We start from the raw sequence: 16,640 nt of genomic DNA, 5'->3' as shown, positions 1-16,640 counted from the left end.
TCATGTGCTGTTGGAGAGCTTTGGTCTGAAGAACAGGCTGAGGCTCCTGCGTATCTCGGTGGACTGCAGGCCGTAGATGAGCGGGTTGGCGCCGCTCGGCAGCAGGTGAAACATGATGGTGATGAACTTGCGCTCCTGAGTAAGTTTTGGAAACCTGTGGAACGCGATGATCAGCAACCCATCAAAGAGGTAAACCAGGTAGGACAGCAGGTGTGTGGAGCAGGTCTGCAGAGCTCTGCTGTTCAGAGAGGCGTTCTTACTCCTCAGACAAATCACCATTATCTTGGAATACGTCAGAACCATGCTCCCCATTGAGCTGGAGAAAAGAACTGCCGCGTAAAACAGTCCAAAGATGTTATTGATGTATGTGCTTTCACAGGAGAGTTTAAACAGCCCTGCGTTGCTGCAGTAAAGTCCAATGACAAGCGTTCGGCAGCGCGTCAACCGTAACGTCAGCCCGAACGAAACTGCCACAAATATAAAGGCCACGCCCCACGCCCAGACCACCAGCCTCACCACGGTTCTGCCGGTCATGATCGCAGAGTACTGCAGCGGCTTGCAGATGGCCACATACCGGTCGAAGGCCATGATCATTAGGATGGTGTGTCCTGTGGTATTGGTGAGTTGGGTGAGGAACGCTTGGATGACACAGCTGTAGAGGTGGATGGTGCGGAGAGATGGAGCACGCAGCAGGTCGGCGAGGAGGCGAGGCATGATCATAGAGTTGCCCAGCAGGTCGTTGACAGAGAGGTTTAGGTAGAGCAGGTAAAGGGGCTGGTGCAGGGAGCGGTTCAGGAGGATGAGGAGGGAGATGGTCACATTGGACAGAAGAACAAAAGTGAAGGCAAAGAGAACGATGAGGAAGGTAGAGAGAACGGTGCCCGAGTCCAGCGTCAGGGACTCGAGGAGCAGCACCGAGCCGTCAGAGCTGTTGGCCATCTACTGCTGAGGATTAACAGAGGACAACAGGTGTTAGAACAGGCCCTTCAGAAGGAAAAGTGTAGTACAGTCAAAGTCACGTTTAGTTTTTGCAATTAGACAATCAAAATATACTTTTTCGTAGGGGTGTAACGGTGCAGGTTCAGTATGTTCGGTAGGCCCACTTTTCCAATTTTGGGCCATTTATTTAGTTTAGTTTAGTTTAGTTTCACTATTGTTTCCCACGGACGCTGTTGAGTGACAAACTGCTCTTTGGCCTAATTTGGTGTTTTATTCATTATCTTTTGAGTGGTGGCTATGATCATACTAATCGATATTTGAACTATCCCAAGTATTTAAACTCTTCAAAAAGCGAGACTTCCGTAGCTGCATGAGACGGGAACCACCGCCTGCTTTTCTGTGGAAAAACACTCATCTGGGTTTCAGTGATGCACGGACTAGGCCTGTCTGGTCCAGGTAAACTTTAGCTGCATGGCTAACTGCGTCTGTTATTGTCGTGCTCTGACTGTGCTGTGCCTGTCATCACTCCAATCTATTTATCATTAATCTATGATTTGTTCAGTTGTATGAATCACTGAGCAAATGAGTAGTTTTAAACATTTTAAGTTTGAAAGATAAAGATGTTGATAGAAGAAATAATCTATTACTATGGATAAATCTACAGAAAATGTTTTTTTAGAGACCAAAATAGGTCTCTATTAATTATTTCACATACTTAAACAATTACATTTAGCATTTACATTCTGTTTTTTTTGGGAGGGTGGGAAAAAATTACTGAACCAAGTAATGAACTAGCAAAAAGAAACAGAGTTTCTTCGAGTGCCAAAAAAATGCTCAAAGTGAAGTCTGATCGGCGTAGGCAAAGAACCAGAGTAAACATCAGAAAATGTTGAGAGAATCTCAATAACAAGAGACTCGCATTATTACTAAAAAGTGTTGGTGATGCTTTCAAAACATTGGTGTCTGTGCATGTTTTATACAAACTTCACTGAAACAAGCCATAAGATAATCATATTTTGAAGTTCTATTTCAATTGTGTGCTTGCCCTTAGGCTGTGCTATTGCATATCTCTTGGAAGCGCCTGAGAGGATAAAAGAACTGACCGCTCCGGTCATCCTTGGGGGTCCACACACCCCTGTGCCCTATAAAAGGGGGACTCTCCCTTCAATTGTCTCCTTTTTTCCTCTCAGTTAAATCTGACTCCAACGCTTGATACCCCGTCGCCTTCCGGCGTCAAGCTACGGGTGTGCGGCTCCTGCGCAGCACCGCTCCTCGCGTGGGATCAGCACATTAGCTACTTCCTCTGCCTGGGCCGACGCCACTCTGTGGAAGACTGTGCCGCTTGCCTCGCACTCCCTCGGGAGGTGCGCGAGCGTCGTCACGCCTTTATGGCTCCTGCCTCCCCGGAGCTATCCGAGCAGGACTTGGATGCTCAAGCCTCCCCCGTGTGGGAGCGGAACCCGCCTCTTGCTTCCCGATGCAGGAGAGAAACCCGCCGCCTTCGCCCGCTCCGAGAAGAGATTGGGCTGCTGGCAACGAAAACGATGATCAACGTCTGTTTGAGGAAGATGCTCTCTTCATCTTCACTGAGGAGGTGCAGCCGCGTGAGTGATATCCCATGGATCGTCTCCCGGGCCTCATCGCTTCTGCTGCTGCCCGAATAGAGCTGAAGATGCCTCCTCTACTTCTGGCCCCAGTGTCTTCCATCCTTAACCTCTGTTATGCTAACGCTGCACAGGTTGTGCAACATGGCCTTGCTCACCACCTCTCTGGACAAACTGATCCGCGGTCGTGACCAGCTTTCTCTTGATGAGATGAAGGAAGCTGAAACCACCATGGCGACCTTCGCTCGTATGTCATAAGCTCTTGCCCTCGATGGTGGACGGACCATGTGCACTGCACAGGTCGGCTGCCGCCATCTTTTGCTGGCTTTGTCCACACTGAAGGAGGCTGACAAACGCAGTCTTCTGAGCCTGCCACTCAACCAGTCCTCCCTCTTCGGGCCTGGCATCCAGGCTATGGTAGATCGTTTGGAGATCGGCGTGGATGCCATGGCCCATCGACCATGGCTGTCCAGCCTGCTTTGCGTGTTTACACCCCTGCGCCTCTGCTCCACAGAGTGAGGACACTCTGTGGGCGTTCATAGCCCCAGACAGTCCGAGCGCCAGGTGGTACCCCGACTAGGTGTCAATGGCACAAGGGGATCCGTGGCCAGGCCCACCTTAATGTACCCATAGGCAGACACTATTTTTATGAACGAGGGTCTAAGGATATTCTCAGCCCTTCAGCGTCGCAGTTTCTGAATGATACGAGCGAGCGCGCAAAAGCACATGTTTCAGCACGTGCGCTTTGTTTTGGTTCTTAATAACGTAGCAGCTGCACGTATAAGCGTAAATGAAGAGGACAGATTCAGACGGGCTTTTTACAACGTGTAGCGCGGATCCTAAAACAGCGCAGACATTTGGGATGGTGCGAGTGGTGCGTGTATCTGCAGGCGTGTATCTGCAGGCGTGTATCTGCAGGCGTGGATCTGCAGGCGTGTATCTGCAGTGGCTCCGCGCCTGCAGGTTTATCATATAAAGGAGCTGCGGCGCAAAGCGGCATCAATAAGAGGCGTCGTGATGAAGGAGTCATGCGGTTCTGATGGATTACTCATCAGAACCGCGTGACTCCTTGAAGACAAGAGCCACTACAAGGAGGCCAGAGAGCCGCATGCGGCTCCAGAGCCGCGGGTGCCGACCCCCGTGATAGGCCCATGAATACAATAGGCCCCTGGGCTCCAGCCCCTGCTAGCCCATTGGTTAAGGCGGCTCTGTCCGTGGCTCCTCCTGGACAGACCAACACCTTGACTCAGGCAGTACTGGGGCGCAGGCTGATGGTCTGGAGGCTGAAAAGGGTAAACCTCGGCCTCGCCTCTTCAGTTGTTGCCACAATAGAGGGTGCTCGGTCCTCGTCTACGACCAGGGCTTACAGGGTTGGTTGGCATCTTTTCTCTGACTGGTGTTCAGGGAGGGACCTGGACCCTACATCCTGTTCTATACAAGATGTACTCAGTTTTCTCCAGGGACTGCTCACATGAGGTTCAGAGTCCACACTGCTCGCAGTCACCCTTTGGTGAAGCGCTTACTTCAAGGCGACCTGGGACCTTCAGACTATCTTGAGTGGACTGCCAGCTTCAGATGCTCTGATCAGTTGTTCGTGGGCTTTGGGGTCAGGAACAAGGGTGCCCCACTGTCCTCTCAAAGATTGGCCCACTGGATTTGCCTTGCCATCCGCACCGCATATGAGGCACAAGGACTCCCTCCGCCAGCAGTGGTCAGAGCACACTCCACATGTGGAGTTGCGGCTTCGACGGCACTGCTCTATGGAGCTTCAATTGAGGAGGTCTGCATGGCAGCGTCTTGGTCGTCCTCTTCAATGTTTGTGCAGTCATAGCTGGTTCAGTTGGGTGTTTTGGGTGGTGGATGGCTGTGAATTCCCCCCAGCCCAGCGGTGGTCCGGGAGGGGATGACCTGGTTTGGTTTGGCCCTCTAGGTGCCCTAGCACTCTTGGAAGAGGCAGCTTCAAGCTCCTGTTTTTCCTTCACGGTGCCTCAGGTGCTCTTGGGAGAGGCGGCCTGCCCGAACTGTGCCGTATATTCTTATTCTTTCGGGTGGCTGGCGCTGTTGGTAGAGGCGGCTTCGGACACCCTTATTATCAGGGGTGGAGTCTGCACTAGCGCTCTTGGAAGAGGCGGCTAGTGCAGGCGTTCCCCGATTGCCTTTTTCTTGGTGAGGCACTCAGGTATGATTAACAGCTATTGGCTCCTCACCCTGCCCGTGGGCCCCTGCTACCTAGGGAGCATTTGGCCGCTCCCTGGGACGTATAGAGATGCCCCTGGCCCGCTCTAATGCCTGCTGGTAGTACACAGCTGCGCATTGCGTTGTTTTATGCTTGTGTTGCAAGCACATAAGCTTGCACATAAGCTTAGGCAAGCACACAATTGAAGTAGAAATCTAAGTTACCTATGTAACTGTAGTTCTACGAAATGTGTGCACCACCCTTGGGAGACGATTGAAGGGAGTACCCCTTTTATTGGGCACAGGGGTGTGTGGACCCCCAAGGATGATTGGAGCGGTCAGTTCTTTGATCCTCTCAGGGCGGGAAGCTGGTGCTTCTGAGAGATATGCACACATTTCGTAGAACTACTGTTACATGGGTAACTAATATTTACTCAACTAGTTGATCTAATAGTTTTATACATACAGACAAGTTGTGTAGTATTAGTAGTAGACTAGTAGTGTCAGGTAATGGTGCTGTATTTACAATGGCAAAAGTAATATTGCTAATGTTAGCTTTTCTTGGCCGCAAAATAAGAGTGACTGTTCACAGATTTACAAGTAGTGAAACGACTACAAAAAGTAAACACTGGACATGTGCCGTTTACAAACATAGTTTACAAGTTGCTCATGCTACACTAACTTTATTGGGCCCAGGGAATTGAAGAGATGATTTTGGCTTTTCTTAGTAGCATTTCTACCAGTGGAATTGTTTTACACTTCGGCTTTTGTTTATGCATACAAAGTATATGAGTTTTTTTTTTCCTCCTTCAAACGTAATTCATTAGTTTATCTGTATTATTTGGCTTCTTCACTTGCTTCACTTTGCTATGCATTTGCTCAAGTATCACATCTTGGAAAATATCCACTCAAATTGATTTGGTGTAAATATCTTACCAAACAGTGACGTTTCTTACCTTAGTTGAAGTCATGCCTGAAAATATATAAATTGACCAGGACAGGACTGTTATCTCTGGTGCTCATACAGCCTGCACGCCTCATGCGCGAGCTTATCATTGAGGTTGCAGTTACGCGTTTGGCCTGAGGGGGCAATTGCGAGTACAAAACTGACAAGCTTCACCTAGCCCCTTTAAATAACATAATGTCCTATGCAGAGAAGTAACCATGTCCTCATCACTCATGCCCAGCCGCGTGTAGGCGCTGTAAAGGGAACGCCCAGCTCACCAGCTCCTGGTATTTGGCAGCTTTCCTCTCAAACACCTCTTCGATTCGGTCTTCCCAAGGAACTGTCAATTCTATTAGAGCAAGTTGTCTAGTAGCTTCTGACAGAACGATGGTGTCTGGACGCAGGCAGGTTGCCGAGAGGTGCTGTGGAAATTTGAGTTGTTTGCCCAAATCAACCATCAACTGCCAGTCCCGGGCAGAGGAGAGCATGCCCCCCACTTCTTTTCGAGCGCGTTTGGTCTGCTCTCCTGCCGTGAAGAAAGGGATGAGAGTATTTGATCGGCTCAGCTGTCTGCAGCATGTGATGGCACACTTTCTGCCACTGCCTTCAGCACTGGTCACTGCTCACCCAGGGCCTTTGGGCAACTGCTCAAAATGTGTTCCAGTGTTCCTCTGTCTGAACACAAAGGGCAGGATGGTGTTTCCGCTATTTCCCAGGTGTGAAGGTTTGCTGAGCTGGGAAGGGTGTCATATACTGCTTGAATGAGAAATTTTATGCACTGGGGTTCGGCCCGCCAGATGTCAGCCCAGATGAGTTTCCGCTCCACCGCATTCTCCCATCTCATCCATGCACCCTGCTGTCTCATGCCAGCCAGTCTGCTGGATCTTGCTTCCTCCTCAGCCTCCCTCACTTCTTCTTGAACGAGGCTCCTCTTCTGCTTCCCCTGGGCCTTGTTGTGCTGGACTGAAGGGAAGCAGCCCAAACACGCTCTCCCTCTAGCAACAACTCCCACTATTGCCTTATGCCTCAGTCTAGCCTCTGCTGTAGCCAGCTCCACTTCTGTCCAGTGCGTACCTCAATTCCTGCTGCAGAAATCTTTGGATCCTTTGATTCTCTGTACTGCCAAGCTTCTCTGGCCCTCGAGACTATAAATTCTTCAATGACACTGCTGAAGGGGAGCTGCAAGATGTTCTGCCTCCAGTACAGAGCTGTGCTGGTGAGGCTCCTTGGCAAACCGAGCCATCTGCGTAGGTAGCCACTGATTTTCTTTTCCATAGCCTCTACAGACGTTAGTGGGATGTTGTACACCTGCAGCGGCCAGAGAATGTGGGGCAAGATGCCATGCTGATAAATCCAGCATTTGAACTTTCCAGGAAGTCCTGATTTGTCCACTCCACGAAGCCATGACTCAGGCCCCGTCTACACGTAGCAGGGTATCTCACAAACCGAAGATATTATCCTACGATCTGGCCGATCAAAAGGTTTCTAAAAACTCCGGCCAAAGTGAAGATTTGGGAATCCTCCGGTTACGCGTTTGAGTGTGGACATCAGTAACCGAAGTATTCCACCACGTCACTGTCAGCGTGCGGCGCATGGCCTGTGTTTACATCAGAAACAGCATTGGACGCCTCCAAACTGTGTTAGCTTTAACGCTTTTTGCTAAAGCTCAAGTACTGCTTCCTGTCAACGCGCGTAGGTGAAGGAGCACTTTACAGTCAGTTATTTTACACCAAAACTGTCCCATATCCGACATGTTCCTCGTAGACATAACAGCGCGGGTGCATTTCTCAGCAGTCATGCAGTTTGCAGCGTAACACCGGGACGCGCTTCTGCAGGAGAACTTTGAAACTTTGTGGCCACACCGCCTTTGCTCTGCCCAATCCCGTCAGACCTCAGAGGCTCAGCAGGGAAGGGCCTGGTCGGTGCTTGGATGGGAGACCGTTTAGTAACACCAGGAAGCCTAGTGAATGGAGTGAGTGAGTGAGTGGTGATGGCGCAGACTGGTTGCCTCGCTTCCGTCAGTCTACCCCAGGGCAGCTGTGGCTACAATAGTAGCTTACCACCACCGAGTACGGAGTGAATGAATAGTGCAATGTGAAGCGTCTTTTGAGTGTCCAGAAAAGCGCTATATAAAACCAATACATTATTATTTATTATTATTATTATTATTATTATTATTATTATTATTATTATTATTATTATTGAGATAAAGTTGTCCTCCCGGAGGAAACGGTGAGACGATTGCCACAGTCCTCGCTTCTGCCGTTGTTGGAGTCATTATGTGTCCGGTCAGTCTGTCAGCGATCAGCCGTCAGTTTGGTCAAGAAAGTTACTCGCTGTACTAGCCTATTTAACCCTTTATTACACCCAGGCACATTTTTGTGCTTTTGGACTTTTATTTTTTGCATAACTCCTACATTTCTAAAGCCAGTTGAGTGAAACTTCCCCAGGGGGTGTATTTTTTGATGATCTAAAAATAATTTGATGTCATTTGGATTTTTACCCCATTGTTAACACTCATTAAAAAAATACTCACGTTAAGGGAGCTTCGACACAAAAATGTGATTTTAACTTTAGAGAGCTATAAAAAAAATGAAGGAACTATTTTTTTTTTACTTTTTTTTTATTTGGAGGTTGACCTCTCCTCTTGTCATGCATATAAAAATAATACAACTTTTTAAATATTTGAACCTTTTCATTGCCAACTTTCTGTCACAAAGTCACTAAAATGGATTTCCATTGTGGGCCCCTTGACTCCACAGACTTACGTTATAATCACAATTTTTCAAAACGCTTCTAGAAAACGGATTAAAAATTTCATTTCAAACTTCTGCATATTTTCTGAACCTTCAGGCTTCAAACTAATACCCTGACACTGTTTTTTCATCATGAGGTCATTTTTACCTAGTTTGGCAAGAGAAAGAATATGGCTGGTATTTCCTATATTACTAACCCGGTCGTAAATAACATAAACAACTGCATTACTTCCTTGTTACTGAATTTTTCCCTTTATTTTGTGACTTTCTGCATCAGAGTGAGTCTGTGGAAGTGTTTAGGAAGAGGCAAGACAGAGTTAGAGGTTTTTGAACTGGTATTTGTACAAAAAGAAGGAACATTTGCAGAGGCAAATAAAGACTATCAGGCTGTATACAGGGTTGTGTGGAGACGACTGTAGAATTCCAATAATTTTTGTCCAAATACCGGTTCAAAAACCTCTAACTCTGTCTTGCTCTTTCATAAACACTCACAAAATAAAGGGAAAGATTCAGTAACAATGGAGTAATGCAGTTGTTTATGTTATTTACGACCTTTAATATTGGAAATAACAGGCATGTTCTTCCTCTTGCCAAACTAGGTAATAATGACCTCATGGTGAAAAAAAACATGTCAGGGTGTTAGTTTGAAGCCTGAAGGTTCAGAAAATATGTAGAAGTTTGAAATAACATTTTTAATCTGTTTTTTAGAAGCGTTTTGAAAAATCGTGATTACAATGTAAGTCTATGGACCATGTAAATGAATGGGGCCACAATGGCAATACATTTTAGTGACTTTACGATTGAAAGTTGGCAATGAAAGGGCTCTACTATTTTAAAAGTTTGATTATTTGTATATGTATGACAAGAGGAGAGGTCAGCCTCCACCACAAAAAAAAAAAAGGTTTTTGAAAGGTCATTGAGTAATAGCTCTCTAAAGTTACAAACACATTTGTGTGTGGAAGCTCCATTAACGTGAGTTTTTTACTAAAATCGCCGCTACATAAACACATTTTAACTTAGACACAAATCTTTTGGGTCATATTTCACAGATATCAGGCCACATCAGCCAGAGCAGAGAGAGAGATTTTGCTTTGGAAATATTTTTAATATGTTTCATTTTTTTGTGTTTTTTGAACATGCACTATTGTAACTTTGGGTCAAACAGTTGGCATTTAAAGGGTTGAAATGTTTATAAAGTTATAATATGTTTATATGTATGAAAAGAGGACAGTCAGACCTTCAAAATAAAAAAGTTTAACAAAATATTGTTCCGTCATTGAGTTATAGCTCTTTTAATTTGTAAGCACATTTTGTGTCGAAGCTCCCTTAACGTAACTTTTTTAAAGGTGTTATTAAGGGTTAATCTGACGGAAGATTACAAAAAATGGCAAATGCCTTTGTATATGTCGTCTCACAATTGTTCGGTAGGTCTGTAAAGCTACAACGGTGATTTTGGGACTACAGTGCATAAAAAATAATGTATGTGCTGAACAGACACTTACGTGGTTAAGTGTGGATGCCGTTATTTAAAAAAACGAGGCAGTGTGGACTCAATTTTTTTGTTGGCGGAGGAGGGATTTATAAATACCCTGCTACGTGTGGACTAGGCCTCAAGCTCTTTGATAGATGTCTGGATGGCTGCCACATGTCGGAGACTTTGGTCAAAGAGTTTTCCCAGACTTTTGGCTTTTCTGTTATAGATGGTATTGTGGTCCCATCAAGAGTGAAGCGGAACTTGTCAGATACTCTTCCCTTCCGCAAGACAAGTGACCTGGATTTCGCTGGCTTAAATTTCATTCTTGCCCACCCAATCAGCCTCTCCAGCCCTTAAAGGAATAGGCCACCGTTTTTATATACTAAGATATGTTCTTACCTCACTTTAGTCGAGTTAATATATCCCCGTCTGGTCTTTGTCCGTGCGCTCACACATACGCAGCCTCTCCCATATGTGACATAGCTCCGAAAAAGCTCACGATAGAAGCTACCAAGCTCTTCCACGTGTTCCCTATTTAAATAAAGTTACGTGAAGTGTTTTCATGCGAAGTATATTTACACAGAAATGTAACGTGTCGATTTTATAAGCAAATAAAAAGGGGGACTATATTGTGAGGCGTAATGATACGAGGAGTAAAACGTCCGCGCAGTAACTCCTAAAGGTTATTGACGGAAGTGAGCGGGGGAAGTCTTTAGGAGTTACTACGCGGACGCTGTGCTCCTCGTATCATTACGCCTCACAATATAGTCCCCCTTTTTATTTGCTTATAAAATCGACACGTTACATTTCTGTGTAAATATACTTCGCATGAAAACACTTCACGTAACTTTATTTAAATAGGGAACACGTGGAAGAGCTTGGTAGCTTCTATCGTGAGCTTTTTCGGAGCTATGTCACATATGGGAGAGGCTGCGTATGTGCTCCGTTTGCGTGACAGAGCGCGCGGACAATGACCAGACGGGGATATATTAACTCGACTAAAGTGAGGTAAGAACATATCTTAGTATATAAAAACGGTGGCCTATTCCTTTAAAGGATCTGGTGCCTGGCACAGATGACGTGGTGACAGTGAGGTCATCCATGTAGGCTCTAATGGGGGCCGTCGGAGCCCAGACCTCACCAGCGGGCCTCTGCACTCCACCTCTGCAGCTTTTATCACCATGTTCATAGCAAGGGCGAAGAGGATGACTGATATTGTGCACCCTGTGATAATGCCTTTCTCCAGTCGGTGCCAGCTTGATGTTACTTGCCCAGAAGTGACTCTCAATCTGAAATTGCTGTAATAGTTCAAGATGAGGTCCTTGACCTTGCTGGGGACATGGTGGTGCATTAGGGACAGCTCTTCCAGCTTATGTGGAATTGAACCGTAGGCGTTAGTCAGGGGGGTGTATTTGTTTGCCCTGGACCACGATGTCCACCCAGGAGGACTGGTTACCAGGAGATGGGGTTGAGCAGGATGACGGGCGCGGGCAGGTAAGGGGGTCCCAGGCTAGCGTGTCCTGCAGCGAGGCGCTCATTTTTGATATGTGCTGTGATGGTTGGTGAGCAATGTCCATAAATCTATTGAGGAGCTTTTCATTGTCTTTGAGCTGCGCTACCAGTCTCTGGTTGTGGAGTTTTAGGTCTGTGATCATTTTGACCGGGTCCTGGTCTTCTGGGGGCATGACGAGGACAGGGGCAGCTAGCTAGCTGCTGGGACCGGCCGGGTAGCGAGTTGTGCAAGTTAGTGCAGTTAAAATTGCTGATAAAATCCAATAAAATGTCACCATAAAATGCTGGGTAAAAACAACACAATGTGAATAAAAAAATAAATAAATAAGTGTGAGTAAAAGCTCAGTTCGAGACAGCTCCTGGCTGGCGACTTCACCAGCTTGCGCATGCGCATTCCGGGTGGATGAGGGCTGGTTGGGGGCTGAGACTGATCTCTCTTTCTGGATCTCGCAAGGTGTCATGAAGAAATTGGTCCACTTCCTCCTTTGGGCATGTGAAATGCCCTCTTCTCTTTCTACCGAGTGAAGGCAAATGGGTTAGCAATAAAGGCGGCTCTCTTCCTGATCCGCTCTCTGCTACGCCTCCTGAGCCACTCTGCTCTCCCCAGCGTTATGAGCTTCTTCTTCAAGATGTTATGCAGCTCTGCCAGTGGCGGTTTCTCTTCCTCTTCTGCTTTCCTGTATTGCTTTGCAAGCGACCGAAGCTCCCGCCCCAGCTGATGGATTTTTGCAGCTCTTCGGTTCATGGAGTATGGTCCTTGAACTTTGCTGGCCTTCCGCTCTTCCTCTCCAAATCATTCTGCTCCAAAGCTCATGATGACAGGGGTCATTGCTTGGAGATGACTGTCCACATCTCCCTTCCATAGGCTGGATACAATCTTTGTGGCATCTTCCCCAAACTGGTCCCACACTTTTAGCTTGCTGGCTGGGGGCCATTTTATCTGCATTCGTTGGACTACTTTACTTGGTGCCTCAGACCACATAACTGTTCTGTTACTGCCAGCATACAGGCCACTGGTTAAAGTCACTAAACAGAACAGGGCGTTAGCTCCCCATCAACAAACCCCCACCCAGCTGCCCTATCTGTTTTTTTTTTTTTTTCGTTTTTTTTTTAGACGTTCCTGTACTGTGAGGTGCATTAAAAGACGAGGTTTATGAGCCCGTTGGGAGGGGCCTCTCAGCAGGTTTGTAGCTCGCCTGCCCTAATTCTCTATTTGCAATTATAAACAATAGAATGACAACCGTTCAGAGCAGCAAATTGATCCTACTGCTACTGGAGGAACAACATCTCACTCGAGACTGGAGCGTTTCCAAAGGCCTTGAAAGCTGCAGTCATTAAGCCTCTTCTAAAGAAGAGCAGCCTTGATGCCAAGGTACTGAACAACTACCGGCCCATATCAAACCTGCCATTCTTAGGAAAAGTCCTAGAGAAAGTAGTATATCAGCAGCTCACTTACTTTCTCCTGTCTAACAATGTGTTTGATACTTTCCAGTCAGGCTTTAGGCCCGACCACAGCACTGAGACAGCTCTGATCAAGGTGACAAATGATATCCACATGAACACCAACGCAGGTAAGGTCTCAGTTTTAGTTCTGCTGGACCTGAGCGCTGCCTTTGACACAGTGGACCACAGGACCACAGTGGACCACAGTGGACCACAGTGGACCACAGTGGACCACAGTGGACCACAGTGGACCACAGGATCTTACTTCACAGGTTAGAAAACTGGGTGGGAATCTCTGGTACTGCTCTAAGCTGGTTTAAGTCCTACCTCGAGCACAGGACGTACTTTGTTAAAATTGGCAACTGTGTCTCAGACAAAATTGCCATGACCTGTGGAGTCCCCCAGGGGTCAATCTTGGGACCCCTCTTATTCAACTTGTACATGCTTCCATTGGGTCAGCTAATAAACAGCAACAATGTGTCGTACCACAACTATGCAGATGACACTGTAGGAGGCAGAGCCTTTAGCTACCAAGCTCCGGTTTTGTGGAATAAACTCCCAGCCCACGTTAAAGAAGCAGACACAGTCCCTATATTTAAGACTAGGCTCAAAACGTACCTCTTCGAATTAGCTTATAATCAGGTCAGTTAGGTAAAGCACTAACCCACAGCCCGAAGTAAAGCTGCCTCAGGAGAAACACTGCTGTGGGAAGTACGGTCCACTGAGCGCTATCCTCTTCTTCTTACTGCAGACTTTGTTTTATCATGATACAATACTTAATTTATCTGTAGTCTGTTCATCACTATTCACATGGTGTCTCCTGTCCCACTCCCCCTCGGGAGTGCCTGTCTAGATCGAATGGAGGAACCTGGGTGAACGGAGGAACTGGCATTCTGGAATCTGAGGACTGGACGGTCTGTGATCTTGGCCCGTCTGCTGAGGGATCCTTCGGCCTGGGTCTCTATAGCCCGTCCGTCCATGGGAGTGGATCTCTCCTTCTGTGGTTCTCCCCAAGGTTTCTCTTTTCTCCTGCCGGGTTTTTGAGTTTTTCCTTGCCGTACTGGAGAGTCTAAGGACGGGGGACACCCACGCCGCTCATCGCTACCTTTGGACATTATATTTGCCATTATATTTACCTGAACTTTTAATTGTCATATTTGTTGCTGTGTTTTATTGCCTTGATGTTTGTTGCAGCCCTTTGAGGCGACTTCTGTTGTGATATTGGGCTATACAAAACCATTAAACTTGAAACTTGAAACACTCAAATCTACGTGTCACTGACGGCTGGTGAACATAGGTCTGTAGATACTCTCTGTCACTGATACAGGTGAGTCTGTAGATACTCTCTGTCACTGATACAGGTGAACATGGGTCTGTAGATACTCTCTGTCACTGATACAGGTGAACATGGGTCTGTAGATACTCTCTGTCACTGATACAGGTGAACATGGGTCTGTAGATACTCTCTGTCACTGATACAGGTGAACATGGGCCTGTAGATACTCTCTGTCACTGATACAGGTGAACATGGGCCTGTAGATACTCTCTGTCACTGATACAGGTGAACATGGGCCTGTAGATACTCTCTGTCACTGATACAGGTGAGTCTGTAGATACTCTCTGTCACTGATACAGGAGAACATGGGTCTGTAGATACTCTCTGTCACTGATACAGGAGAGTCTGTAGATACTCTCTGTCACTGATACAGGAGAACATGGGCCTGTAGATACTCTCTGTCACTGATACAGGTGAACATGGGCCTGTAGATACTCTCTGTCACTGATACAGGTGAACATGGGCCTGTAGATACTCTCTGTCACTGATACAGGTGAACATGGGCCTGTAGATACTCTCTGTCACTGATACAGGTGAACATGGGTCTGTAGATACTCTCTGTCACTGATACAGGTGAACATGGGTCTGTAGATACTCTCTGTCACTGATACAGGAGAACATGGGCCTGTAGATACTCTCTGTCACTGATACAGGTGAACATGGGCCTGTAGATACTCTCTGTCACTGATACAGGTGAACATGGGTCTGTCGATACTCTCTGTCACTGATACAGGTGAACATGGGCCTGTAGATACTCTCTGTCTACTCTCTGATGCAAAACAACTTTCTCCAACTAAACTCAGACAAAACTGAGATCATTGTTTTTGGCCCACAGGCACAAAGACAAAGTGTTATCAGTCACCTTGAGTCTCTCTCTCTAAAACCACACAAATCAGGTTAGAAATCTAGGAGTAATCATGGACTCAGACCTGAACTTAAACAGCCACATCAAAGCAATAACATCAGCAGCTTTTTACCATCTGAAAAACATGTCTAAGATCAGAGGAATAGTGTAAAAAACAGACTTAGAGAGACTTATCCATGCATTTGTCTCCAGCAGGTTAGATACTGTAACGGCCTCACTGTCAGACAGCTACAGTACATCCAGAACGCTGCTGCTCGAGTCCTGACAAGAACCAGGAAATACGACCATATTAGTCCAGTGCTCCGGTCTCTGCACTGGCTTCCTGTCACTCAGAGAATAGACTTTAAAACAGCTCTGCTTGTTACAAGTCTTTTCATGGATTAGCTCCAAAGTACATCTCTGACATGTTAGAGCCGTGTGAACCATCTCGGGCCCTGGGAACTTCAGGGAGGGGCCTCCTGGTGGTTCCCAGAGTCAATAATAAACACGGTGACGCTGCGGTTCAGTTTCATGCAGCTAAAATCTGGAACAGTCTTCATGAGGATGTGAGACAGGCCCATGCATATGACTGAAAGTATTTTACGAAAGTGTTACGAATAAATAGAAAAACATGGGGTGGGAGCCGGTGGCCACATGCGTCAATACTGTGAGTGCTATAAAGTATTTGTTTATTTATTTATTTGGTCAGGACAGTGGATGTTAAAGGAATAGGCCACCGTTTTTACATACTGAGATATGTTCTTACCTCACTTTAGTGGAGTTAATATATTCCCGTCTGGTCTTTGTCCGTGCGCTCTGTCACGCAAACGGAGCACATACACAGCCTCTCCCACATGTCATATAGCTCCAAAAAAGCTCACGATAGAAGCTACCAAGCTCTTCCACGTGTTCCCTATTTAAATAAAGTTACGTGAAGTGTTTTCATGCGAAGTATATTTACACACAGAAATGTAGCATGTCGATTTTATAAGCAAATAAAAAGGGGGACTATATTGTGAGGCGTAATGATACAAGGAGCAAAACGTCCGCGCAGTAGCTCCTAAAGACTTCCCCGCTCACTTCCGTCAACAGAAGCTGCGTGACTTGTACAGAGCCTTTTACAACAAGCAGAAAATATATTTTGGGAAAGTGCTCGTGCATTCCTACCTCATGGTGGAGCTCCTGTGTCCTGTGTCGTCGTCCGGGGTGAGTTGTAAATCTGTGAAACATCACTACACTATATACTTTCTGCTTGTTATCACAGCCCGGCACGATGCACGTAAAAGGCATCGTTCACAAGTTATCCACGCTTCTTCAACTGTTCTCTGCTGCTCTACAAGTCACGCAGCTTCTACTGACGGAAGTGAGCGGGAAGTCTTTAGGAGTTACTGCTCCTGTATCATTACGCCTCACAATATAGAACCCCTTTTTATCTGCTTATAAAATCGACATGTTACATTTCTGTGTAAATATACTTCTCATGAAAACACTTCACGTAACTTTATTTAAATAGGGAACACGTGGAAGAGCTTGGTAGCTTCTATCGTGAGCTTTTTTGGAGCTATATGACATGTGGGAGAGGCTGCGTATGTGCTCCGTTTGCCTGACAGA

The 16,640-nt window shown here is 46.5% G+C and overlaps 1 protein-coding gene across 1 annotated transcript; it reads right to left on the bottom strand.

Moving 5' to 3' along the window:
* On the bottom strand, nucleotides 1–939 carry LOC306970712 (olfactory receptor 4B13-like; the record flags this gene model as incomplete). Its single annotated transcript, XM_079566739.1, has 1 exon — nucleotides 1–939. The coding sequence occupies one exon, from the start codon at nucleotides 937–939 to the stop codon at nucleotides 1–3; it is 939 nt and encodes a 312-aa protein (XP_079422865.1).
* Between the last annotated feature and the right edge of the window lie 15,701 nt (nucleotides 940–16,640).

This window comes from Gobius niger (assembly GCF_951799975.1).
Source record: "Gobius niger genome assembly, chromosome: 11".
In the NCBI taxonomy this organism is placed as follows: Eukaryota; Metazoa; Chordata; class Actinopteri; order Gobiiformes; family Gobiidae; genus Gobius; species Gobius niger.
The sequence above is the reverse complement of the archived record's forward strand: the minus strand, read 5'-3'. Positions and strand labels throughout refer to the sequence as shown.